The sequence below is a fragment of the Aquarana catesbeiana genome, linkage group LG08 (assembly GCF_042186555.1).
Source record: "Aquarana catesbeiana isolate 2022-GZ linkage group LG08, ASM4218655v1, whole genome shotgun sequence".
NCBI lineage: Eukaryota > Metazoa > Chordata > Amphibia > Anura > Ranidae > Aquarana > Aquarana catesbeiana.
This window is the reverse complement of record NC_133331.1, coordinates 204,677,285-204,704,590: the sequence shown is the minus strand read 5'-3', so window position 1 is coordinate 204,704,590 and position 27,306 is coordinate 204,677,285. Positions and strand designations below refer to the sequence as shown.

At 44.5% G+C, this 27,306-nt stretch overlaps 1 protein-coding gene across 1 annotated transcript in view; it reads right to left on the bottom strand.

Moving 5' to 3' along the window:
* Positions 1–24,210, bottom strand: part of PLAC9 (placenta associated 9) — an 82,859-nt gene extending 58,649 nt beyond the window's left edge. The window contains exon 1 of the mRNA XM_073596841.1: positions 23,852–24,210. Within this exon, the coding sequence (XP_073452942.1) occupies positions 23,852–23,933 (82 nt within the window). The 5' untranslated portion in view covers positions 23,934–24,210. The remainder of the gene's footprint in view (positions 1–23,851) is intronic.
* Positions 24,211–27,306: the final 3,096 nt, after the last annotated feature.

Sequence of the window (27,306 nt, the reverse complement as noted above, 5' to 3'; positions counted from 1 at the left end):
TATAGGCACATGGAGATATGCATCTCTTAGGTCTATGGATACCATAAAGCAGTCTGGGGTCAGGAGACCCTTTACCGAAAAGATCGTATCCATCTTGAACCTTTTGTACCTGACCGCTCTGTTGAGTATCTTCAGGTTCAGGATCAATCTGAACTTGCCTGAAGGTTTCCTCACCAGAAAGATGTGTGAATAGCACCCCTGTTCTACCTCGTTGGGGGGAACATTTACTACCACCTTCTGCTGAATTAACTCCTGCAGAATTGCTGACATAGCCGTAAGCTTCTCCGGGTCTCTGGGAGCCTGAGTTAAATAAAACCGAACCGGAGGGGGTTGGGCAAACTCCAGTCCGTAACCCTCCCTTATAGTTTTTAGGATAAATGGACTGTCTGTTATCCTCTGCCACTGTGGGAAGAAGGTTTGTAACCTTGCTCCCACAGACTGGGGACCGTCACTGGCTCTTTGTATTTGGGGTAGGGGGGCGAAAGAGTACCCCTGACTTGCCCCTGCCTCTCTGAGACTTCCAAGGTCTTTTACATCCTGTCTCCTTTGAGTCTGTGGTTTTCCGAAAAGGACGAAAATTTTTGTTGCCCTGAGGAACCACCTTTTTCTTAATGGGGAAGGCTTTCTTTTTGTCAGCCGTTCTCTCAAGAATGGCTTCAAAACCTGGGCCAAAAACCAAATCCCCCTCAAAGGGTAAACCGCATAACTTGGCTTTAGAGGCTGTGTCCCCGGTCCAAGTCTTGACCCACAGAGCCCTGCGCGTTGAGTTGATTAGGGCAGATGATCTGGCCGACATCCTAACTGATTCTGCCGAAGCATCTGCTATATATCCAACGGCTTTCATAAGCACTGGTAAGGTCTCTAAAAGATCCTTACGAGGTGTACCTGCCTCGATATGAACCTTTAGCTGTTCTAACCAGTGCTCCAGGTTTCTGGCTACCACTGTTGATGCCATAGCTGGTTTTAAATTTGCTAGGGTGGAATCCCAGGCTTTCTTTAGCAGGGAGTCAGCCCTCTTGTCCATGGGGTCCTTGAGGATACCCATGTCCTCAAACGCGAGGTCAGTGTTTCTCGACACCTGAGAGAAGGCCGCATCCAGTCTAGGCTTTTTATTCCAGACCTGTGCGCTATCTTCCTCAAAGGGAAACCTGCGTTTGAGGGATCTAGAAAAGAAGGGGGCCCTCTCTGGGTCCTTCCATTCTCTCTTAACTGTTTCTGACAGAAACTTGTGCACCGGAAACATCCTGTGTTTCACCTCACCCATGCCTTGAAACATCTTATCGTGTAACGACAGCTGGGCCTTGTCCTCTGTAATATTGAGAGTAGTGTGGATAGTTTTTAGTAGATCATCCACCTCCTCTAGAGACAACTTATATCGAGAAGAAGAAGAAGATTCTTTCTCTTCCTCTGCTTCTTCTTCTGATTCCGTAGCCACGCTACGATTTTCCTCCTCTGAGTCACTGTCACCCCTATATGCGGAAACAGAAGACTGGGAACGAGGTACTGAGCTGCCTGCGGCTGGACGTTTGTCAAGGTAGGATTTAAATGACTCAAAAGTCTCCGCCAAATCCTTCCTAAATGAGCTCAGTAAGTCCTGCTGAACCACAGGTACACTAGGAGTGGTTTCCTCCTTAACTAAGTCTGCAATGCACCCTTTGCATAACACCTTAGCCCAAGACTCTTTAAGCACATTTTTACAAGCTGGGCATTTTCTTTTAACAGGAAAAGACGAATGCTTGGTCTTTTCTTTTGCCTTCTGAAATACACAAACAGAAAAACACCTATAAACAGCATGCTGAAAAAGAGTGGAGAGCTAACACTTTAACCCCCCTCCTTCACTCAGCCAGTAAATCCCCCCACAGATTTACTTCACAATCTTAAACACATTTACTTCCTGCTTCAATACCCAGGAAGAATGCTGCAGGCTCTTTAAAACATTTACCAAAGAGGGAACTAAAACATGCCCATAGAGTAAGTTACAGAGACACGCTGTCCCCGCTTACCTGGGCCTGGCTGACTTGTGTGGCTCCTGCTCCTGCCACCACCGATTGTTCCTCCTCCATATTGACAGGATTTGCAATGGCGTTTGGTGCTTGTTTTTTAAACTTTCCCGGTCCACTCACCGCTGCGAGGGCCGGAAATGACGTCAGCCGGAAGAGACCTGCCCTCCCCTCCTGCGTTCCAGCGGCCGGAACCGGAAGCCGCGTCGCGCCGCTGGAGGTCCTGCCCCCGGCCGTAGTGACGCGCTCGCCACCGGAACCCGGAAGGCTGAGCAATGGGGTTGAAGAGGAGACGCCGCTCCTTCCAAGCCAGCCGCCGGTCTAAAGGAGCTGGGACCCCCCGCAGCCTGACCCTCGCCGGGTATGAAGAGGGGAGGACGCCGGAGCAACCCCCGCACGTGAAGGGAGGAAGCTGGGCTGGTCTGCCACAAAAGCACAGAAATACCGGTATGCCCCAACTCTCTCCACCTGGAGACAGCGCAGCACACCCCTGGTTCCCTGCAGCGCTTCCACCATGGCGGAGGAAACACTACAACTGTGAGGCCATGGTGGAAGTGTCCGGTCTTTAAAGAAAAAACTGACTGCAGTGTTTCCTGGGAAAAGTGGGTGGAGCTGCGCTCTCTCCAGGTGCTGTCCTGAAAGACGAGGGGAGAAAAGAAAGTTATGGTAAAACCCTACTAATGTCTTTTCTTGGGGACACACAGGTCAATCTAAATAGTTTCCCATTAAATAAATTGCACTCCAGCATTTTTCTGTGTACACCCCAAGTGATTAGGTATCTTGGACTTTGGGGTTTATTTACTAAAGGCAAATCCACTTAGCACTCCAAGTGCACTTGGAAGTGCAATTGCTGGAGATCCAAGGTGGACATATGGGGGGACACACACCATCTTTGCTTCTACATGATTGAATATTAAAATCACCAGTGCTTCCCCTCAGATTTTCAGTGACTACACTTGTATTGCAAAGTGGATTTGCCTTTACTAAACCCAAAAATGCATAATAATTTGGGGTGTACACAACAAGTGCTGTAGTGCAATTTGCTTAATGGGGACACTGGTTGTATTGACCTGTGTGTCCCCAAGGAAAGACATTGGTAGGGTTTTACCCTCACTTCCTGTTTGATTATGTGTCAGGAAGTGAATACATTTTAAGAAAAGGGACACAAAGCCCAACCTACAAAAGACAGACTGGGGTTTTAACACTCACTTGGTTTCCCTCAAATGCCCACAATTAGAATAGGATTGTCTTGAGCTAGATTTTAGCGCAGTGCTCTAAATCAGTGGTTCTCAACCCTGTCCTCAAGTACCCCCCAACAGGCCATGTTTGCAGGTTTTCCTTCATCTTGCACAGGTGCTTTAAATCACAGTCAATGGCTTGGTATTTTGGACAGCTATTTTAGCTAAGATAAATTCACAAAACATGTCCTGTCGGGGGTACTTAAGGACTGAGGCAGAGAACCACTGCACTAAAAAAGAAAATTGCATACTTACTGCTCTGTAATTTTCCTTTCCTGGTGACTATCCATGGCAGCATACACACAATCCATGCATATGCTACCATGAAGGCACCAGGAATATCACTGACAAATCACACTTTTTGTTTTGACATGCCAATCAGCCTAGTTAAGCTGCAGCTGGGAAATCTGTTGCATGAAAAGTAACAGACAAAAAACAAAAGTTTTTTTATTGGTAAGTTTTATTGGTCAACAAAACAGGATTTGGAAAAGAGCAAGGAAAGCAAAAAAACACATGTATGTTAATTTGACTCACTAACAGAATGGACATCTATGAGGCTGGGTTCACACTGGTCCCCCCTGAACTGTACCAGACTGCATGCCCTCAACATGGGGGCTGGGTGCTTTGGAGTAGGGGGGTGCCCTGCGGCCCCCCCACCCCCAAAGCACCTTGTCCCCATGTTGATGAGGACAAGGGCCTCTTCCCAACAACCCTGGCCGTTGGTTGTTGGGGTCTGCGGGCAGGGAGCTTTAATAAGGGGGCCCCCAGATCCCGGCCCCCCACCCTATGTGAATGAGTATGGGGTACATCGTAACCCTACCCATTCACCTAGGAAAAAAAGTGTCAATAAAAAAACACACTACACAGGTTTTTAAAGTAATTTATTAGGCAGCTCCCGAGGTCTTCTTCCAACTTCGGGGGTCTCTTCCTTTCTTCTCCACGCTCTCCGGTTCTTCTCCCGGTCTCCGGTATCTTCTGCCGGGCTCCTCCGCTATCTTCTGCTCTTTTGCCGATCTTTTGCTAGCGGTGGCCCAGTCTTCTCCATTGTCTTCTTCCCTCCAGTCTTCTTCCAATGTTGACAATGCCGTGTGCGAGGTGCGCGATGAGTTATATAGGAATGGGGCGTGGTCACCGGGTGATGTCATTCGGTGTCTCCGGCCCTTTATGACGTCACTGTCCCATCATGCCCTGGGTGGTGACCCCCGAAGTCGGAAGAAGACCCCCGGAGCTGCCTAATAAATTACTTTAAAAACCGGTCTAGTGTGTTTTTTTATTGACACTTTTTCCTAGGTGAATAGGTAGGGGTACGATGTAACCCATACACGTTCACATAGGGTGGGGGGCCGGGATCTGGGGGCCCCCTTATTAAAGGGGGCTCCCAGGTTCTGATAAGCCCCCCGCCTGCAGACCCCAAAAACCTACGGCCAGGGTTGTCAGGAAGAGGCCCTTGTCCTCATCAACATGGGCACAAGGTGCTTTGGGGCCCCCCAGTCCCAAAGCACACGCCCTCCATGTTGAGGGCATGCGGCCTGGTACAGTTCAGGAGGGGGGGCGCTCGCTCATCTCCACCCCTTTTCCTGACCGGCCGGGCTGCGTGCTCGGATAAGGATTTGGCATGGATTTGGGGGGGACTGCCACGCCATTTTTTTCGGCGTAGGGGGTTCTCCTTAAAACCCATACCAGACCCAAGGGCCTGGTATGCTCCTGGAGGGGGAACCCATGCCGGTTTTTTATTTAAAATTTGGCACCCCCTCAAGATCATCTGAGCACAAGTCACATGCCAAAGTCGAATCATGCAAGACTGCGATCCGACTTTGATCCAACTTCAATAATAGTCAATGGGCTGAAGTAGGATCAAAGTCGGACCAAAGTAGTACAGAGAGCATTTTCAAAGTCGGACCAGTTAGGACGGCTCCCATAGGGAAACACTGATTTTCACACATCATGCGACATGAGCTCCCGATGTCGGTGTGTTTGTCTCACTAGTGTGAACCCGGTCTTCAGGATTTAAAGATTAGTCACATCTTGAGAAAGATTTAGTAAAATAATGCAGCACAGACAATTAAATCAAAGTGAACAAACAACACACATTGATAAAATCAAAAATATTTTGGGAGAAAATATCCCCCACCCCAAAAAAAAAAGTAAAAAAAAAAAAGGGCACCAAAATGTACTCTCTTACCAGCCAGCCACACACAATCTTGCTTCTTTTCAGGGCAAGGTAAAGAATGCTCTCTGCAAGCTTTATATAACATAGGTTTGTGTGCTAATGAGGCAATTGAAAACACATGCACAGTCCATGAAACACCCAAAATGCAAGTTCACCGAATGTAGAGACTGAACTTCAAAGTGGGTACACCTGTAAGCATGTCCTTAAATTACTAACCCAAAAAACACACTCTGAGCATGCCCAGAAACATCCAAGTGCTGTTCACACACAAAAAGGGCCCAAAAAAAACAAAGTCCCTGAGCATGCCCAGACCAACCCAAATGTATTTCACACACCAAAAGGCACAGGAAAAAACTAAAGTCCCTGAGCATGCCCAGACCAAACCAAATGCAGCTAGCACAAAATAAGCCACCCGCTGTCCAAAATTAAGCACATCCAGCATGCTACAAAATTACCGATGGGACAAAACACCCCCCAGTCCAGGGGGGCAAACAAACAGCCTAACATGGGCAAAAGTTAGACAACAAATACCATTGCAGTCTATGGGAACTGATTTGTTAATTTTACTAGTCCCCACTTGGCTGGCTTATCTTCTAGTTATTGGCCTTAAAATGGGTATGGGGGCCCAGGTCCCACCCTAAGGGACATATATCAATGTCACCAATTTGGACAACCCCAAAAACAAAACAAGGAGAAGTGCCTTTAAATATGCCAAATTGCTTAAGGGCCAGTTCACACCACATGCAGACCAGTGCGTTTTTATTTTATGCATCAAAAACGTATGGAAAGTAGGTTATATGTTTTTCAATGGCATAGTTTACACCTTTGCTTGCAGTTCCAGTGTGTTCCAGTTCCAATTTTTCCTGCACTGGACTGTACTGGAACACTGTAAAATGCAACAAAAATGCATCAAACGCACTGGAACGCATTAAAAACACGCATGCAGAAAAGCATCTGGAACGCATCTGGACTGCGTTTTTATGGAGTGAACTAGCCCTAAAGCTAGTCACTTGGGGGGGGGGGTTACTCTGCCTGTGAAGTGGTGCATCTGTAGCATGTATGCAAAATGCTGCTTCAAAGATGTACGGCTTTAGAGAAAAATTACAAATCTACATTGCAGCTGCAAGATTTAAACACAAAACAAAAAATACCCCCCCCCCCCCCCCCCACTACATACAAGGCCATTTGGGTCTGGAAAGGCTTAAAATGAGAACCCCCACGTGAAAAATACCACCCCCTCCCAAACACTAACAAACCCCTAGCCAAACACAGCAAGCCGGCCCATGACAGGGGGGTGTATGCTTGAGAGCAGAAGGGGCTCGGGCACCCCAAAAGTCAACCACCTTGTTCCCATATTCAGGGGGACAAGGGCCTCTTCCACACAACCCTAGGCTGAGGTTGTGGGGGGCTGCAGACAGGGGGCTTTACTGAATGTGGAAAGCCCCTTTAAACTAGTGAACACAAGGTGCTTTTTGGTTGGTATTGGGCTGAGCCCAACATGCCCCAAAGGCAGCCAGCTATGTTGAGTTCATGTGGCCTTGTTTGGTTCAGGAGGGGGTTGGACGATCGCTCTTCTCGCCCCTTATCTAGCTGGCCCTGTTGTATGCTCTGAAAAAGGATGTCGTTTAGATTGGTGAAGGCAGCTCACAGCCTTTTGAGAATGGAGTGGAGTGTGGAGTTCCCCTTTAAAAGCAAAAACTAGCCCAAATAAATCATATGCATTAGAAGGGGGAGACAAGAGCATTGGAGAATGGAGTGTGGAGTTCCCCTTTAAAAGCAAAAGCTAGCCCAAAGAAATCCTATGCATTAGAGGGGGAAAGTTAAATGCCCTTTTAGGAGGAGCTAGAGTAGCGAGAGTCTTTTTACATAATTTTAACAAGGTACATGTCACATGTTGGCAACGTAACATGCTAACATGACCTGTGTGCAAATATCCTTAAAAAATGACATAAAAGTGAACCAGCGTTAAAAAAAATGTCAAGTTTAGAGGTGTGCCTGTTCAACCCACGCAAAGTATTTACGTTACTTGACATTTACTAATATTTTGGCCGGGCAGTGAACCAACGCATTTGAATGAGCGCAAGACCCGCTTGCGCATGAGCAGTGCATAAATTGATCTCATGCAGTTCTGCATGAATTGATCTCATGCAGTTCTAAACTTACTTGCAGGCACAGCAGGCTTGTTCTGAAAAAGTTACTTTCTCCTTCTATTTTGGGCATATTTGTTACTTGGGCAGTTGTTACTATACTTCCTCACATCACCCCATAATATTGGGACTTCCTGCTTCTTTTAATTTTGAATTGAAGATGCAGTGCGCCATGTCCATAGTGGCGCACTGATCACACTCTCCCGTGCGCCGAGATTACTTTTGTAAATGGGGATTAGCGCTGTGTTACCGGCGCAAACGTTTCGTAAATACCAAATCATACGTTGCACCTCAACTCATGGCGCAAACGGTTCGTAAATCAGCCCCACTGTCTTTCCTGTCAGTAAAGTGAAGTACCCTATTAGCTAAATATAGGCATCCCTAAAATAAGGAGGTTTGTATGCATGTAACACTAACGAATATCTAACTTTCTCCATAACAGAATTTCATAAAGTGTCAATTTAGTGGAATAATAATAATAAAAATGTTTGCAGCTATAGCTTAAATATTTACCTGTTAAAGGCAAAAGTGTTAAGTACAACACTGAACTATGAATAAAGCTTATGAAATGTTGCACTTTACTATGAAACAAGGCAGTTTCCAATCAGTACCTTGCCTGCTATTGCTAGGGTTAGCATTTTTAGCTTCCCACATTGCCATTTTCATTTTCACAGTGATCACTTTTTATCCTTGTATGGTGTTTTATTCCAATAAATCCCAATTTGGTTGACCTGCACCATGTGGAGTTCCCCTTTTTCTTTTTCCCATGTTTGAACGCTGATGACCATTCCTGGACCATCCCTTCCTGGAAACGGGTATTGTGAATGACAGCCGTTGAAATTTTGTCTGGGACCACCTTCCCTCTTGTGTCCATCGGTGCTCGCGGCTTACAAGATATTGTCCGGCTTGACATCACGGGAGATCCTCCCTATGCCTTTCTGACGCACTACTATATGGTCTGTGCGTCCTACTGATCCGGTAAGGATGCCCATCTTCCTCTATTGAATATCCATACGTTTTCTGGTGTTCACCTTTGTTTCGAAATCGAGGAGATATCCCTTCACTATTTGATACTTCACATGTGGACTTTTGGACATTTTGCTGTTTCATATTTCACATATGGACATTTGATATTTTTTTTCATTTTTATTCTTACACTCTTTGCACTTGAATTTGTGTTTGTTTCATATTTATATGTTTACCATTGTATATTTGATATTTCTAGCGCTGCACTTGTCTTTATTTATTTAGTGTTAAATTAATGACACCCCAAAACAGGTCACAAAAAACAAGAATCAGATCGCATGGGTTTCACGCAGTGCGGTGCGACTTGACAAAATGAATGGGCTCAAATCTGCCATCCTCTTGACCCCGCCCACCACAGACGGGAAGCCTGCTCCTTCTCCTCCCTTTTCCGACCACCACAGAGCGGCACCCCGCCCCTCCTCCTGACTCCGCCCACCACCAGTCTATGAACCCCAGGTTCTGGCAGCGGTGGAGTATGCTGTGAGGGGGCCCATCATCACCAAGGCCGGGGAGATCGAGAGAGAGCTGCAGAGGGCGAGTGGCTACAACTACCACCATGACCATGACAGGGAGACTACAACTACCAGCATGACCATGACAGGGAGACTACAACTGCCAGCATGACTATGACAGGGGGACTACAACTGCCAGCATGACCATGACAGAGGGACTACAACTACCAGCATGACCATTACAGGGGGACTACAACTGCCAGCATGACTATGACAGGGGGACTACAACTGCCAGCATGACCATGACAGAGGGACTACAACTACCAGCATGACCATTACAGGGGGACTACAACTGCCAGCATGACCATGACAGGGGGACTACAACTGCCAGCATGACTATGACAGGGGGACTACAACTGCCAGCATGACCATGACAGGAGGACTACAACTGCCAGCATGACTATGACGGGGAATTACAACTGCCAGCATGACCATGACAGGGGGACTACAACTACCAGTATGACCATGACAGGGAGACTACAACTGCCAGTATTACCAACTGACAGGGAGACTACAACTGCCAGCATGACCAACTGACAGGAAGACTACAACTGCCAGCATGACCATAGTGTCAGGGGGACTACAACTGCCAGCATATCCTGAGTTACAGGGAAATTAGAAGTTTCTGTATGCATAGGATAACACGGGACTGTATGTATGTAATGCACTCCTGAACCTCACATTCTGTACGTAATGCACTCCTGAACCTCACATTCTGTACGTAATGCACTCCTGAACCTTGCACTCTGTATGTAATGCACCCCTGAACCTCACACTCTGTATGTAATGCACCCCTGAACCTTGCACTCTGTACGTAATGCACTCCTGAACCTCACACTCTGTACGTAAAGTACTCCTGAACCTCACACTCTGTTCGTAATGCACTCCTGAACCTCACACTCTGTACGTAATGTACTCCTGAACCTCACACTCTGTTCGTAATGCACTCCTGAACCCTGCACTCTGTACGTAATGCACTCCTGAACCTCACACTCTGTATGTAATGCACTCCTGAACCCTGCACTCTGTACGTAATGCACTCCTGAACCCTGCACTCTGTACATAATGCACTCCTGAACCCTGCACTCTGTACGTAATGCACTCCTAAACCTCACAATCTGTATGTAATGCATAGCTCCCAACTGTCCCTGATTTCGAGGGACTGTCCCTGATTTGGAGCAATGTCCCTCTGTCACTCTTTCCCCCTCATTTGTCCCTCATTTTGGTTTGATCTATATAGTTGTATATAAAATGCACTTTTTATTGTTCAAATAGTGTTTCCCAGTGCTAAACCTTTCATCCAATTTCTAAATTGCTACATTTGTAAATTTTAAAAGCCAATATAAAGAAATAGTAGTGGTAAAAAAAAAAAGCACTTGTAGATTTGATTAACCTTTTTTTTGGTTAATTTTTCTTTAAGGGGGCGTGTCCCATGCCTACATACGTTTGCTAGTAGGTGTCCCTCATTCCCATCTCAAAATGTTGGGAGGTATGCGTAATGCACTCTTGAACCCTGCACTCTGTACGTAATGCACTCCTGAACCTCACACTCTGTGCGAAATGCACTCCTGAACCTCACACTCTGTACATATTGTACTCCTGAACCTCACACTCTGTACATATTGTACTCCTGAACCTCACACTCTGTACGTAATGTACTCCTGAACCTTGCACCCTGTACGTAATATACCACTTTGTGTAAGATAGTCTTCCACAGTGTGTGCAAAACCATTTGTAATGGAAGCTTTTTATTCTTTTTTTTAAACGATTGTGCTAGGGTTTGTGTCTGTGAAACTCTTGCTTGTGGCACAACAATCAAAGCAGGACTATGACAGGGGGACTACAACTGCCAGCATGACCATGACAGAGGGACTACAACTACCAGCATGACCATTACAGGGGAACTACAACTGCCAGCATGACCATGACAGGGGGACTACAACTGCCAGCATGACCATGACAGGGGGACTACAACTGCCAGCATGACCATGACAGGAGGACTACAACTGCCAGCATGACTATGACAGGGGAATTACAACTGCCAGCATGACCATGACAGGGGGACTACAACTACCAGTATGACCTTGACAGGGAGACTACAACTGCCAGTATTACCAACTGACAGGGAGACTACAACTGCCAGCATGACCAACTGACAGGAAGACTACAACTGCCAGCATGACCATAGTGTCAGGGGGGACTACAACTGCCAGCATATCCTGAGTTACAGGGAAATTAGAAGTTTCTGTATGCATAGGATAACACGGGACTGTATGTATGTAATGCACTCCTGAACCTCACATTCTGTACGTAATGCACTCCTGAACCTCACATTCTGTACGTAATGCACTCCTGAACCTTGCACTCTGTATGAAGCTCGGTTTTGTTTAACCATGCCCCATAAGGCCCCCCCCCCCCCCCCCCCCGCTCTTAATCATTTGGCCACACCATTTTTTTCCACGGCGTGCGTAGTGACACTTTCTCAAGCATCCCTCATTCTGAAGTTCAAAAGTTGGGAGGTATGGATATGTAGTTTCTTTACAGGAAACAAAAATTGCTGATAAAGGAATGTGAAGAATTACTGTACTATCTGCTTTGAGTACAGGGCAACAAACGACACAAAAAAACTATAGGATCAATGCACATCTTAAGTAGGTGAAAAACACAAGTTGTAGGTAGGAGGTTTATAAAGTGTACACATTCCATGATGTTTGCCACGGATTCTGCATGGTAGTCCAGAATTTGGGGGGTTAAAACAGGCTGTGAGGGTGCAGAATAACACCCCCTCAACGCTTGTCGAATGCTCTGAGGGTCGGTTCACACTACAACGACTTGGGATCCGACTTGTAAGCCCTCAAGTCGCTCCAAGTCGCTTTACTTTGAGATTTGCATTATAGTCAATGAGAGTGTCTTAATTTACACTACTGAAGTCGCTCCGACTTCAGAAAAGGTTCCTGTACTACTTCAATCCGACTTCTAGGCGACCTGTACCCATAGAATTCAATGGAAGTTGCCTCCAAGTCGGATCTCCATCTATATTGAAGCGACTTTACAGGAAAAGAAATCAGTTTACCCAGGCAAACCCCTCCCTCCCAGAGAGCTGATTATTCTGTGATTGGCCACAGCCAAAGTCGCCTGTCCTGGAGGCGACTTGAAGTTGTGTTGTAAGTTGCTTAAAGTCGCGCTGAAGTTGCGTTGAAGCCGCCTTGCAAAGTCACGCTGAAGTCGTGTTGCCCCTGTGTGAATCGAGGCTGAAGAGATCTGAAAGCAGTCCCTTCTTCAGAGAGCACCACGAGGAAAAATGGGGCCTAATTAAGTTACTTGGCTTTAGGCACAATCACCTCAACTAATACTGTATCTATCATTGTAGTGCTTAGTGACATGTGAGCACTGATTGGCAAACAAATATTCACAGGTGCACAAAATACTTCGTACAGGTTTTCCAATACCCTCTGTTTGCTATATAACATAATGGCAGGTGTTTTTACACCAATGCAGTTCACAAGAACCCTGGATAACTTACCAAGATTTAGCAAAGAAGCTGATTCAAGTCAAATTAGATAAGACCATATGACACATGCCATGGGAAAATTAAAACTCTACAGACTCTACAGTAATTTGTTAAAAAATGTATAATATAATATTTTGACAATTTATGGTACATGGGACCAAGCATGGGGATAGCAATAGGGGTCACAGGGGTCGCAGTGACGACCCCACTCATGCTCCAGGAAGCCCGGGCAGCAAGAGAAACAGGGACAGGAGGGGCGGCGGTGGAATTTACTAGACGTGGTCATTACTGCAGCAGCTGAAAGCCTGCTTTTCCTGCTCCTCCTGCTGGCATTCAGCTGCTGCAGGACAATGATCGGGCCTAGTAAATGCCACCCTCCTAACCCTGTTTATTTTTCTGCCCGGGCCCCCTGTTTGCTCCCCTGCTCCTCATCTCAGTGGTGTGCAGTGCCGGCGGAAATTCCTCCATCTGCTAGTGCGATGGCTCTGGTTTTCACAGGCAGTGTGCCTTTTGCTTTCCCATTTGGCCACCAGCTTCGGGTGTCTTGCTCCCCCCCCCCCATCCCATTTCCCCACTTATGTTGTGGACAGTGCTGGATTCACATTGAGTACCCTCAGAACACAAGCTGCTGACATCGGGAGACAACTGCATTGTTTCAACCTGAGGATTCCATCCTTCAAAGAGACTGGTTGCTGCTAGACTATATGAGATGCTGTAACTCGTTTACAAGACATGTGAGTGCAATGGTTGTTACTTTTCTTCTGCAACCACATAGGTTGGACTTGATGGACTTTTTCAACCTCACCTACTATGTAACTATGTACATCAAGACATCAAGATTTTTTTTTGCTTTTGATTCTGTCCAGTGCAGCTGAGGCTGTAGAGAAAGGGACTGGGGAATTGCTGTCCTCAGTCCCTTTCTCTGTCTCTTTAGACCCCTGATATTTCCCCAAAGCCCCCAACAGGGCTGCTAAAAATAATAATAAAAAAATAATAAAAAGTAAAATTGTACACAATAATAAAAAAGTCCACTGCCCGACTGACACCATTCTCTTCCCTACTGACACGTCCACTGGTCTACTGACTGACACCGTCCAATGCACTACTGACACCATCCACTGCCCTACTGACACGTCCTCTGCTGTACTGACACATCCACTGCTCTACTGACTTACACCGTCCACTGCCCTATTAACACACCCACTGCTCTAATGACTTATATAAAACTCTGGTTAGACCATATCTGGAGTACTCTGTCCAGTACTTTAAACTGCGCAGGGGAGTTTTCACTGTCAGGGCAATAAGAATGTGGAACTCTCCCACAATTGGTGGTGGCAGCGTGGAATATGGATACTTTTAAGAGACTCCTAAAGAACACAGCATACAGGGATATGGGAAAGTATAGACATTGACACATGTGCACCTACACAGGTTGAGCCGGATGGACTATTGTCTTTATTCAACTTTACCTACTATGTAACTATGACTGACACCAACCTCTGCTCTACTGACACCATCCACTGCCTTGCTGGCACCATCCACTGCTCTACTGACACTATCCACTGCCTTGCTGGCACCATCCACTGCTCTACTGACTGTGACTGACTTTTAAGATAGTGTAAGTTTATATTTTTACAGCAACATTTGTTTCATTATATTGTTCTAAGTTTTCCTAACTACTGTATTTAGTTAGGTCTTACTAGTTAATTTCTTTAAAAAGAAGGACGCAGAACCCCAATAATCTTTGATCTCTTTCATGTTGTTCAGGTGGATCTCCACCTCTCAAAGGTTGCCTACCTCTGTTTTACACTCTCTCTGGAGGAAAAACGATTGCCGTGTTACTCTGCATAGGTAATTCAGTAAACTCAGAGGGCCTAGGCCAGCCAGGGAGGAGCCCATCTAGGCCTGTCTGGGCCCTCTCAGTTTCACATACACAGGGTGATGGGGCAAGAATGCAGTGGAAGCGTAGGTAGGTGGGGGGGGGGGCCCGAGTCACCTTTTGCATCGTGTCCACAAGCTTCAAGCTACGTCTCTAGAACTAAGGTATGTTAGAATCCAATTTTAATTTTTAAATCTTGTTCAGTTCATTATTCTATTTCTGCATTTAGTTTAATTGTACATTTTATGTAAACCATCTACCGTATGTAATGGAAGAAGTGTTACACAAAAGACTTTCCTTTATTCAGTCCCAGAAACTAAAGGCTCCACAGAAAATATATGTTTTTTAAAGAAAAGCTAGCAGAAAATCTATTTAGTTTATATTGAATATGTAACTTTAATTTTTAACTTTCACCTTTTTTTTAGCACTAGTAATCGCATGTAAAAGTTGTATATTTGTATCTGTCTGTAGTTATCATGTAAAGGAGGTAATTGTCCTAAAGCAGAAGGAAAGCCTTCTCATGTGACAACTATGCTATGGTAGAGAATAATTTTCTAGATGCTTCTCCATGAACACTTAATGCTGAAGCTCTAAATGGTTCTCACAAGCTCTTGAGCAGTGGTGGCTGGTGCTAAAAAAAAATTTTTTGGGGTGGACGCAAACAAACCCCTTCAGGTCCGCACTCGCCAGAGGAGGCTGTGAGACTTCCCTACAAACAGAGCCCTCCAGCAGTCATGGCTCCCCTGATACCTGGCGGCTTCCGTGTTAACCCAGTCTTCTTTCCGGGTTCCAAATCTTCAGCCTCCTGATTGGCCAGGACGAGAAGCTGAAAACCAGAAGTGACAGTTCGGGGCGCAGTGCTCTGTGCCCCGATGACAACCTAAAACAAGCCAATTAGAGCCTCAGGCTCTAATCACATGCTTGTAAAAAAATGACGGACCTAATAGAAACCCATTAGTCTGGCGTCCCACACAGTGCACAAACACAGAACGATTGATTTTTAAATAAATTATAATATGACTAACATTTTGTAACTTTAAGATGTTAAAAAATGTTAGTCATGTTATCAGTTATTTAAAAATAAATGATTCTATGATTAGCTTTTTTATTTGGGAACTTTGGGGGAGCTGCCTTCCTTTTTGATGTGCCTGATTCTACACATGAATAGGACTTTACTAGGCCTTTGTATCATTACTCCTTTACTAGTTCCTCTTCAGCTTATCTTGGGACAGAGCAGCACTGGGACATGGGTTTGTCATTGTCTTTTCCATTAAATCAACAGATCACTCATCTCTCCCTGGGCCTCCGCTGGTGGAAAGCCTCTTATTCCCAATGCAAAAACAGTCCAATGTGGTCAATGCTTTCCTAGGTTTTCTGAACTCTTGTTTCCTAATAATCACAAACAACTCTGCATTACCTACCTCTGTCTTTATCAGGAAAACTCACCAATCATAGAGAGGGCAGGCCACAACTGGAAACTTCTAAAGAGAGATTACCAACATGCTCTGAAGGACAATTCATTTTAAACAATTTTAATTTTCCCTCTTGCTTAAATGAAAATTGAAAAATGTATTTCTTAATATACCATGAACATATTCCACTTGCTAATACAGGGTAACTGGATTCAACATATTTTTCCCTGCCCTGTGGGACATACTGTACTGCCCCTACAACAACACGCACACAAGGGTCAGAGTGAGCTAAAGTCCATTAAAGAAGATGTATACTGTGGAATTTGCGCCCACAAATATCAAGCAGAGGGCCAAAGACACCTGTAGGTTTCTTGGAGTGGGTCTTTTCTTCAGGACATATTTACTATGGCCTGCTCCACAAGGTGTCAAGGGGGGGAGATGTAATAAAACTGGTGCACACAGAATCTGGTGCAGCTGTGCATAGTATCCAATCAGCTTATAGGTTTTATTGTCAAATCCTAATTGAACAAGCTGAAATTAGAAGCTGATTGGTTACTATGCATAGCTGCACCAGTTTTAGTAATTCTCCCCCAAGGTGTCTGTGTGGAGGCAGCCATCTTTGGTAGGTAAACAGAGCATGTTAGAATCCAATCTTCTGAAAACTGGAAGAAGTCTGGGGACGGAAGAGAGTGAAAAAGATGCAGCAGAAGAGGTGGAAAAAGTACAGATCCACAGAATGTATGAAGTAGGTTTGAGGCATTGTGGGTCCTAATCTTCAGAAGGCCCTCAGAAGAATAACAACATCATAGTAGTTACATCATCAAATTTCATAGTACTCAGAAAGAAACTCCAGTCATTCTGAGAATAAGAAGTTATCATGGTGGAAGTGATAGGGATCAGCTATGAAATGCCTCAATAGAAATAGCTTTGCCTGGACAATGTTAAAAGTCAGCAAGTGCACTTCTCAAGCAGCATTCAACATAAAGTGCAGGTTGTCTATAGTACTATTTTGGCATGAATAACTGTATTAAATATTCTTTATAAGACAGAAAGTCCTAATTTTGGCTATAGGAGTACCTAGCATAAGAGTTTGTTTTGCAACTGAGGGAGAAAACCAACACAAATTTGGAGATCGTGTACACATCCTATCAAGCCCCTGGTATGACTAAGCTCTGAATCCTAAAGAGTTGAGCAATAATTCCAAGCACCACCTTACTTTTTTATTCTAAACACAAGCAATAATACACTAGGGAGAAGCTACTGAAGCTATGCCTACATTATCATACACAATACAATTTTTACTGTTAACTGCTTGTAAGAATGGTTTACACCACAAATACAACTATGTACAAATTACAGAGCTCTGTTTCTCCATGCATATTGTCTCTTGATTATAAATCAGCAGGGTGAAGAAGAAGAAGATGCCTTAAATCCCTGACATGGGGTTGTGACTCGTAGACATCTGGAATACTACAGCTTTCAAAAGAAAGGTCTCAATTTTCACCTAATAAAAAGGCATGTTTAAAAATCAGGCTAATGTGAAAATAGCAATCGAAACAGAGCAATGACATAAAACAGCTGGTTAACTGTCTGATTTATCCGTTTTTTTAACAGTGAAACTGCTTATTACATAACAAAGCAGAGTTGTTGTGCAGCCAGGCCATAAAATAGCAGCATGTAGTAAAATTCTTCTTACTACATGGACAGTTGGACTTGCTTGTTCTTATCAGGCCATAAATTAGAGCTGAACTCCAGGTTACATAGTACATTTGAAAAAAAAGACGCCATGAGTTCAGTCAAAGGCCAAAATTAAATAAAATAAGAACGCATTGTATTCTCCAAATTATAAACCTCCAGCTAATCCAAAGAAAGGTAAAACACCCTTATAAAGCATGGTCTAGTTTGTTCGCACAGGGAAAAATTCTTCTTGATCCTCAAAAGGCAAATGGATATTCCCTGGATCAACCATCCACAGTTTTTAAAGGAATCTACATAATTGGCTAGATCCAGCTCATGTGGAACACAAATTCATAATTTCTCAGATCCTATTGTGAAGAACCCTTTGCAAATGACGAATGAGGATGTGAACTTCCTTTAGCATCTTATCTTTGTTAAGGATTCTAAAGTAAACAACTTTCCACCAATTTTTGGCTTAATAAAATGATTCTAAAAGCCCCCACCCAAAAAAAAAAAAAAAAAAAAAAAAAAAGAATCATAAAGCTAAATCCCAAAAGTACAATCACACTTTCATGGACACATTTACAGATACTCCTCAGCAGGTAGACCTTATAAGGTTTAGGCTGCATTCACACCTGAATTCACAGCCTATCGTTTCCAGGCGGAAAGTCACGCGATTTTACCGCAATTTTGCACAGGTCAAAAGGTCACAATGTAAAACGCAGAAAACCGCCTGTAATCTGCCCAAAAAGAAGCTCATGTACTTATTTGAGCTTCAGGCGACAGAACGCTCAGATGTGAACAGGGGCAATTTAAATGAATGGGATTTTGCTTGTTGGGCGTTTTGGAACTTTTGAGATGAGTGTTTTACGAGCTAAAAACAATCAGATTTTTTAGTCTAAAGCTAAATCTGAGACCCCAAAAACTGATACCTGAAAAGACAAAAAAACAAAAATAGCATTCCTAACTTTTTCCTATAGCCTGTCTTTGTGTAAAACATAAAACCTCTCTCATATCTCCTTTCCTCTTCTGGATCCTTAAAAGTATTGCACCTCCGTTAGAGGTGGGCGGAAATGTATAAGTGTGTTGTGGGCAGCAGGCTGGAAAGGTGGCTTTAAAGGCATTTTACTCTTTCAAATGTAATATTTTTAACTAGGTATTGGTGTAGTGGTATTCCATGTGCTGTTTATTTGCCTTGCCTGGTAATGATGACCTCACATGTTGGGGCTGCAGTTTATAGTGTCATGGCTGATTGATTCCCCTATACCCATGGCTTGCTACAGTTAGCTTGTTTCTAGTCATTAAAAGAACAAGACAATCTCACAAAGTCACAGAGTCCAGTGCACAATTTGTGATCTGCTTTGTGTTTCAATGTGGAAGTGCTGATGCCGCATCAGTAAACTCTCTGTGTGTCTGTGAATGCACAGGTCATCTCTGGCTGTCAAATCTAAGTAGCTCTCATCTGCAGAGCACTAGACTGAGAGACTCAGGGATTATGGGATATGTAGTTTCTTCACAGAAAAGCTTAGTTCTCGGACTTCAGACAGAGGTCATGCATTAACCTGTGCAGTGCCATGCCATAAGCATCATATCTTAACACAAAACGAATTGCTGACTCCGGAATGTGAAGATTTACACTACTATAGGCTGTGTGTACAGGGCAGCAAAATATACCCTGAAAGTAAAGGATCAATGAACATCTTATGCAGGTGAAAAACACAAGGTTCAGGTAGGATGGTTTACAATGCCTTTGAAGGAAACCTTAACCACTTCGCGTCCACGCTATAGCCAAATGACGGCTACAGCGCGGACCTACTTTACCGGGAGCCATCAATAGACGTCCTCCCGTGCTCGAACGACTGCGCACCCCCTGTAGGGCATGCGCGGCTCACTCTGTGATCTGCAAGTCTATGTGACTCGCTGGATCACAGATCGGAGTAAGGGGTCGATCCCGACCCCTTACTACGTGATCAGCTGTCAGCCAATGACAGCTGATCATGTGATGTAAACAGAGCCAGTAATTGCCGGTAATTTACCAGAGCCTGTAAAAAAAAGCCAATCACCGGTGGCTGACAGAAGGACATCGCTCCTGATCAGGGAGAGCTGCCGCCAGCTCATCTGTGTCCATGTGCCACCTACCAGTGCACAACAGTGTCACCTACCAGTGCCCACCAGCGCCACCTAACAGTGCCACCCATCAGTGCCTACAGTGCCACCTATCAGTGCCCATAGTGTCACCTATCAATGTCACCAATCAGTGCCTCATCAACAGTGCTGCCCATCATTGTCACCTACCAGTGCCCATCATTGTCACCTACCAGTGCCCATCAGTAACACCTATCAGTGCCCTTCAGTGCCACCCATCAGTGCCCCCCATCAGGGCCCATCAGTGCCATCTTATCAGTGGCCATCAGTGCCCATCAGTGCTTCCTTATCTGTGCCTATCAGTGCCGCCTTATCTGTGCCTATCAGTGCCCAATAGTGCAGCCTATCAGTGCCACCTCATCAGCGCATTATCAATGAAGGAGAAAAATTACCTGTTTGCAAAATTTTATAACAAAAACATTCTTCAAAATTTTCCATTTTTTAAAATTTTTTAGCAAAAAATAAAAACCCCAGTAGTGATTAAATACCACCAAAAGAAAGTTCTATTTGTGTGAAAAAAAATGAGTACAGTGTTGTATGACCGCGCAATTGTCATTCAAAGTGCATCAGTGCTGAAAGCTGAAAATTGGTCTGGGCAGGAGGGGGGTTTAAGTGCCCAGTAAGCAAGTGGTTAAAGAGGAGCTCCAGTCTGGACAAAAAAAATTAAAAGTCAGCAGCTACAAATACTGTAGAATGCTGACTTTTAATATAAGGACACTTGCCTGTCCAGGGATCCAGTAATGTTGGAACACCAAGCCGATTCCTCAGTCAGCTTTGGGTGCAGGCACCGGCATCTTCACTAAGGTTTCCTACTGTGTATGCGAGATTCACGCTGCACTTTCTGAATGGTCCTGCTGTCTTTTTGGACCTGTGTGTGTCCCAGAAGGCAGCGAGAGGAGCAGAGAGGGCTGGAAATACTCGGAGATTGCAGCAATGATCTTACCCAGAAGTGGGAACAGGTACCTGTCAAAACTAGGTACCTGATACCCCCTCCCCCACAAAAAGTGCCAAATGTGGCAGTGGACAGGGAAAGGGTGCGAACAAGTGGAGCTTCCCCTTTTGTAGGTTAATATGATTGAATTTGTAGGTTTGTAGGTTACTATGTTTGAAATTTCCTTCTGAACCTGTCATGCTGATCCAAGGTCTTCAATGTGTTCAAGTCAATGACTTAAAGTATAAAAATCCAGAGTTCTGGTATTCCCATTCCTTCACTTGCTCCATGCTTGATCCAGGTTCAGCAACTACAGAGGCCCATTGTCCTTATAATGAAGTCCAATTGGAAACACAAGCTGTCAGCTGTAAATAGTGCAGACCACACAGATGGTGCTCCCATTTATTATACACAGGACAATAAATATAAAATGCTTGTTGCAATTACAGTGAGTTACAAGAAAGAGAGATTTCCATGCATGTGGCGAATGCATGCTGAAAGTGGCAGGTCTGGGTCAAGGTGGACAGCAGGAGAGGTCATTAGTATGACTGACGATTGTTAGAGCTGACAGCCTGTAAGTGGAGGACATTGCTTACAAACATTACAGTGCCTTTATCACTTCCTAATTTCTTCCACATCCTATCCCATATACAACCCCTGGCAAAAAGTATGGAATCACCATTCTTGAAAAATGTTCATTCAATTGTTTAGTTGTGTAGAAAAAAAACTAATCACAGACATGCCTTAAAAATATTTTCAATATTCCAACCTTCTGGCTTTAAGTTAAAAAAAGTAAAAAAGAAAAAAAAGAAAGAAAACTGTAGTCAGTTGCAATTGTGTTTGCAGATCAATCAGAGGAAAAAATATTATATCACTCAATTCTGAGGAAAATATTATGGAAAATATTATGGAATCACCATGTACTGTACTTTGCAGTTCTAAAACAAACATCTGCATCAGATTACATCCTGAAAAATTATGTCATCATCACCAAACATCCTTTCAATTGATGGAATAAGAAAAGTGTCCAATAGAAATGTGTGCATTTATTGAAGATTTAATGAGTGTCATCTCCCCCCCGTCAAATGGGAAGGTTGTTAAAGGGAACCGTACTGGTAGACCAAGGAAGACATAAAATTGTCAAGTTAGAAAACTTAATGTAATATGCCTTGAAAACAGAAAATGCACAACAAAACAAATTATATATAACACTGAATGTTGCAAGGTGTCTAATACATTCCACTAGGATGTATTAGACTTGACTATGACGTTTTGTTAATGTTTCTAGGGCTAGACTGAAAAGTAACAGCTAGAGTTTGGCCAAAAAAAGAATGATATATTGTAAGTTCTAATCAAATAATTAAATTCTATAATAATTGCTATACTTTATATATAAAAACTAAACAAATGATAAACTGGCAAATGTCAAACAGTGCGACATTCTAACATGACAGACAAGTCATTAACGATTTTGTCAATGTAATCGAACAGTAGAATCCCTGTGACATCTGTGTAAAATTTGCTAATTCCCTTTGCACATATTACTGTAACAACAAGCAATGCCTAGAAAATTGTACAGTTAAAAAATAGCAATTACTTGCATTTTTCAGCATGTTATTTCTTTTACGATCATCTGCATCTTGTTAAAGTTAAAGCACAGGTAATACTGGTGACTTGTTCTTTGCCCTCTGCTTGCTTTTTTTTGGGCTCAGCTTTCAAAATGTAGTTCCTTTTTAGTGCACCATTTAGTAACCTTTCCTTTTGGGGACAATAGTCTTAAAGTATCCGTCTATGGCAGTTACATTTCTACCAATGTCATTACCACTAGAAAAAAAAAAGAAAAAGCTAGTTGCCTGGCTGTCTCTGGTCTCAGGAAAGTAAAAACTTCTGATCTGTACACTTGCTCCAGGTCAGGCACTTAAAGTATTGAAGCTTTTAGATGAATGTAATAGCAAGGCAACAAGGGTTTTCAAAGTTCACCAAAGTTCAGTAATGGCAGACTATAGATTTCATCTGTACCAGTTTGCCATGAGTAAGGCAAATTGCTTTAGAACATACTATTTACCATGAGATCAGTAGTATTAGTCATCAAAAGTGTCATGGGTGGGGGATCTTTAGCCAACTGTCCCCATTCACTTCTGAGCATTCAGGTGCCTGTACCTCAATCCCTGAAGCTCAAAAGGTACGTGAGCTACTTTTGAAGTAGAATGTAGTGTTTTTGGCTACACTGAATTCAAAGGGAGTGCAGGAAAAAAAAAGTGCAAAAAACGCATGATATGAGCAATGTGGCCAGACGGTGGGGAAAGCGAATAGAATTCTAGGACGCATCATTAGAGAGGTCGCCAGCAGAAGGAAGGAGGTGATTCACCTATATAGATCTTTAGTGAGACCTCATTTAGAATACTGTGTCCAGTTCTGGAGACCTCACTTACAGAAAGATATTGATAAGATAGAGCAAGTCCAAAGACAGGCAACAACATTGGCGAAAGGTCAGGGGGATAAAACATATTGAGAGCGACTTCAGGAACTTAATATGTACAGTCGGGAGAAAAGAATGGAAGGGGGAGACATGATTGAAACCTTTAAATACATCAAGGGGGTGAATTAGGTTCAGGAGGGCAGTTTTTTCAATATGAAACCAAAATCAAGAACACGGGGACATGACCTCAAACTAACTGGAGGAACATTCAAAACTAATCTTACAAAGTGTTATTTTGCTCAAAGGGTAGTTGATGCTTGGAATAAACTACAAGCAGAGGTAACGAGTCAGTCAACAAGTGGCTTCAAACATGCTTGGGACAAACAAAGATCTATACTCAGACAAAAAAAAAAAAAATACAAAACGCGTGTAAAGGGAGAAAAAAAAAAAAAAGGCAGACTCGATGGACTATTCTGTCTTTTTTCTGCAGTCACTTTTCTTTGTTTCTATGTTTCTAATTTTTTGGTGTTCCTGTAATAAAAGTTTATGGGTCAAAAATGCACAATCCTGTCCCAAAGAAGCTCCTGTACAACACTTCACATGCCAAAACTTACAAAGAAACTACCTTGAAATTGCCTACCTGCACTATGCTCAAAAACGACTGGGGGGCTTAGAAAAAAAGCTTTCACCTCATGGAGAGGCAAGCCCTGCTAAGACAGGATGAGCCTATGTTTGTATGCACAGATCTGTCACACAGAGTTATTTCAGGAAACACTATAATTACCTGTCAGGCTTCCATTCAACACCATCAGCAACAGCAATACAAGAGGAGTGATGTACATGTTGCTACTATGGGCACAGTCCATCGAGCAGATTGGAGTCAGCAGGCTGTAGTCTCCAGTGTGCTGTAATACTATGGCCGGTGTCACTGTACTGTGAGAGAAGCGCAATCTGACTGGGGTTTAGAGGGAAGGAAATTACTTCAGAACTGGTGAGATTTTTTTTTTTCACATTCTCTCCATAACAGCAGAGCCAGTTATCCAGCAAGCTGGCAGAATTCCAGAGAGACTCCCAGGCCCCCCCTTCTCTCTGTATTTATACACACAGGGCGTGCATGGAATTCAAAGGCCAGTGTTTAACCTTACAGGAAAAGTGTGTGAAAAAAATACCCATGGCCTTAACCCTGTCCACGCCTCAGGTATTACAGGAAAAGGACATGCGGAGTCAGGGCTTCAGATCTTCCAGCATTCTATGCTCATACGGTCATGCCTGGTGCTCCGTAACAGCTGGAAAACCACATGCTACTTGTTTAACTGAAAGCAGATATTCTTAAAACCATTGGGTCATTATTATTTACATATTTAATCTGACATGAAAATACACATTTATTTTTACAGTAGGAATTAATCTCCTAAAGTAAACCTGTCATGAAAGAAATATGGGGTGGGCGGGCTCCATTTTAACCTGCTTTTTAACCACTTCAATGCAGGGCATTTTCACCCCCTTCCTAGCCAAATCTGCTGCCCTACAGCAGATTCGGGTAGGACTCTGGATTGGAGCTCTCCAGTTTGCTGGTATGCAACAGGGCAACTGCTTTCCAACCCCAGAGCAACGGATCAGTGACCAGTGGGCATTGCAAATGGCATTCCTGGGAGAGCAGCCACAGGAGAAATGCGTGACTGAGTTTGCTAAGGAAGGAACAGCATCTGGAAAGGGCATACAGGAAACTACTAGAACACATTCAGCAGCATGCCAGAGAATCAGCAGTGGAAACTCCAGGGTTGTCGTCCCAAAAGCTGAAGTGTTGACAACAGGGCAGAGCTCTGCTTACCTCTGCCCAGCACCGATAATATCTTCTGGGTTTCACGGACAGGAGATGGTGAACCTCTATCCCCAGACACCAGTTCCAGAGACTGGGGATTTAATAGACTTGTCTACTGAGGAAGAACAACTTGGTGAGCCTCTAGCAGAATAGCTGGCATCAAGGCCAAACATCACTGAGCTCCGCACAGCACCAACAGCAGCATCTGTGCAGTTACAAGGAAGTTCTCGTGCTGAAGCGCTGGCCACCGGACAGAGTGTTCAAGACCTCTGCCCCACATCTGTGGCAGTTCTGGAGGCTCAGGGTGAGAAGACGGCAGTCACTCCCCAGCAGCAGATCAGGATCCAGGGGGAGAAGGTAGAGGAGGTGTTCATCATCCCTCCCCAACAGTCGGCCAGGGTGGAGGAAGCAGTCTTTCCTCCCTAGCAAAGATCTGTGTACCTGGGAGACAGTACCAGAGACATGTCATCCCAGCAGCCAGATGAGGGTAAGGGAGATGGAGCAGCCGGGCCCCCCTTCTCAGCAGCAGATGGCACCCCAGAATGATGCCACCAACCCAGGAGAAAAGCTGGAAACAGAGCAGAATGCTACCAACCTCTGCCCATCACCAACAACAACTGCAGAGTTCCAGGGAGCCGCGGCAGTCGGCCCCTCTTCCCAGCAACAAACGAATGTAGTGAAACTTCTACTCCCAGCTGAATCACTGGCAACAGGGCAGAGTGCTACTGGCCTCTGCCTAACTTCAGTGCCTCCACAGCTTCAGGGAACTGGGGCAGTTGGCCCAGCTGCCCAGCAACAGGCCAAGCCATGGAATGGTAAAGACCACCTGGCTGAAGCGCTGGCAGCAGGACAGGGAGTCAATAACCTCTGCCCCACACCTAATGATGACAACTATTCCTTGCAGCCAAGTCCATGTCTCCCCAAGACACACAGAATCTGGGATCCCTTTATAGGGCCTATATGCCATATTAGAAATAGTGACTGCTTCACACTGTGGGGACTCATAGCAGATGCTGATGTCATCAGCAAGTCACCTATCCAGGGTTGTCTGCTATAATCTGTTTATTGCAAGTATGTCTAGTGAACCAACTAAGGGTCTTCCATCCATTGTTTAGTGTGCTAATTAACTCTGCTATTGTCTGCTAGCACACTACGGTGGGGATGTGTTTATACTTGTAATGCTGTGCCCTTTGTATTCACTCTTGTAAAGGTCAAACGTCTGAGTCACCTAGTCTGGCTAAATGACTAGTTAATTAGCTCATGTTAATTTATGTTTCTGGTTACAGTTGTATTGTCAGAGTAATATGATCAGGAGGGGGGAACCTCCTCCTCCAGTGTATATAAGACTGTATTCGTGTTCTAATACACAGTTCTATTTCTGGTGTACTCCAAGACTGGTGTTGTCTGGTTCTTTAGGGTTAGTATAGCCAGATCCATTGGTCTCGTGTTCCAGGACTTGGGAAGCAGCTTCATGGCAGAAATACCCAACAGGGTGCCCAAAGTCCATCACATTTGGTTGGCAGTGGTGAGATGCTTTCTTGTGCCTCGAACATCCAAACCACCAACGGGATCTAAGATCACGATAGCAGACTTCAGTCACCCCAGTGGAGATATGGACCTGGCATCAGAGTTCCCAGGGCTGCTGTGGATCGTCGTTTCAGCATACACCAGGACTGTGTCTGAGGATGAATACCTGGACCTCAGGCAGCAGATTTGGGTAGGACTCTGGACTGGAGCCCTCCAGGTCGCTGGTATGCAACAGGGCAAGTGCTTTCCAACCCCAGAGCAATGGATCAGTGACCAGCGGGCATTGTGGATGGCATTCTTGGGAGAACAGCTCCAGGAGCAATGGGTAAATGAGTTTGACAGACTGGCCCAGTAGGGGATAGAGCTGGATAATCGTTCTTGGGCTCTGCAATGGCACGCAGAGCAGGAATATTTAGTGGAGACAACAGAATGCTCTCCGGAGGGATGGCTTTGGGGGCCTGGATTGCTGTGGGAGAGCCTTACAGATCATTTTGTATTTGGCAATGAAGGGGAACCTACCCTTGAGGATCTGCAAGAATACAGAGAGGCTATGCTCGGTCTTGCAGGGGTCTCAGAGCTTAAACCTGATTTGGACTATTTGCTAAGGAAGGAACAGCATCTGGAAAAGGCATACAGGAAACTGCTAGAACACGTTCTGTAGCATGCCAGAGAATTGGCAGTGGAAACTCCAGAGATTGCTGTCCCAAAAGCTGAAGTGCTGACAACAGGGCAGAGCTCTGCTAACCTCTGCCTAGCACTGATAACATCATCTGGGTTTCACGAACAGGAGATGGTGAACCTCTATCCCCAGACACCAGTTCCAGAGACTGGGGATTTAATAGACTTGTCTGCTGGGGAAGAACAACCTGGTTAGCCTCCAGCAGAAGAGC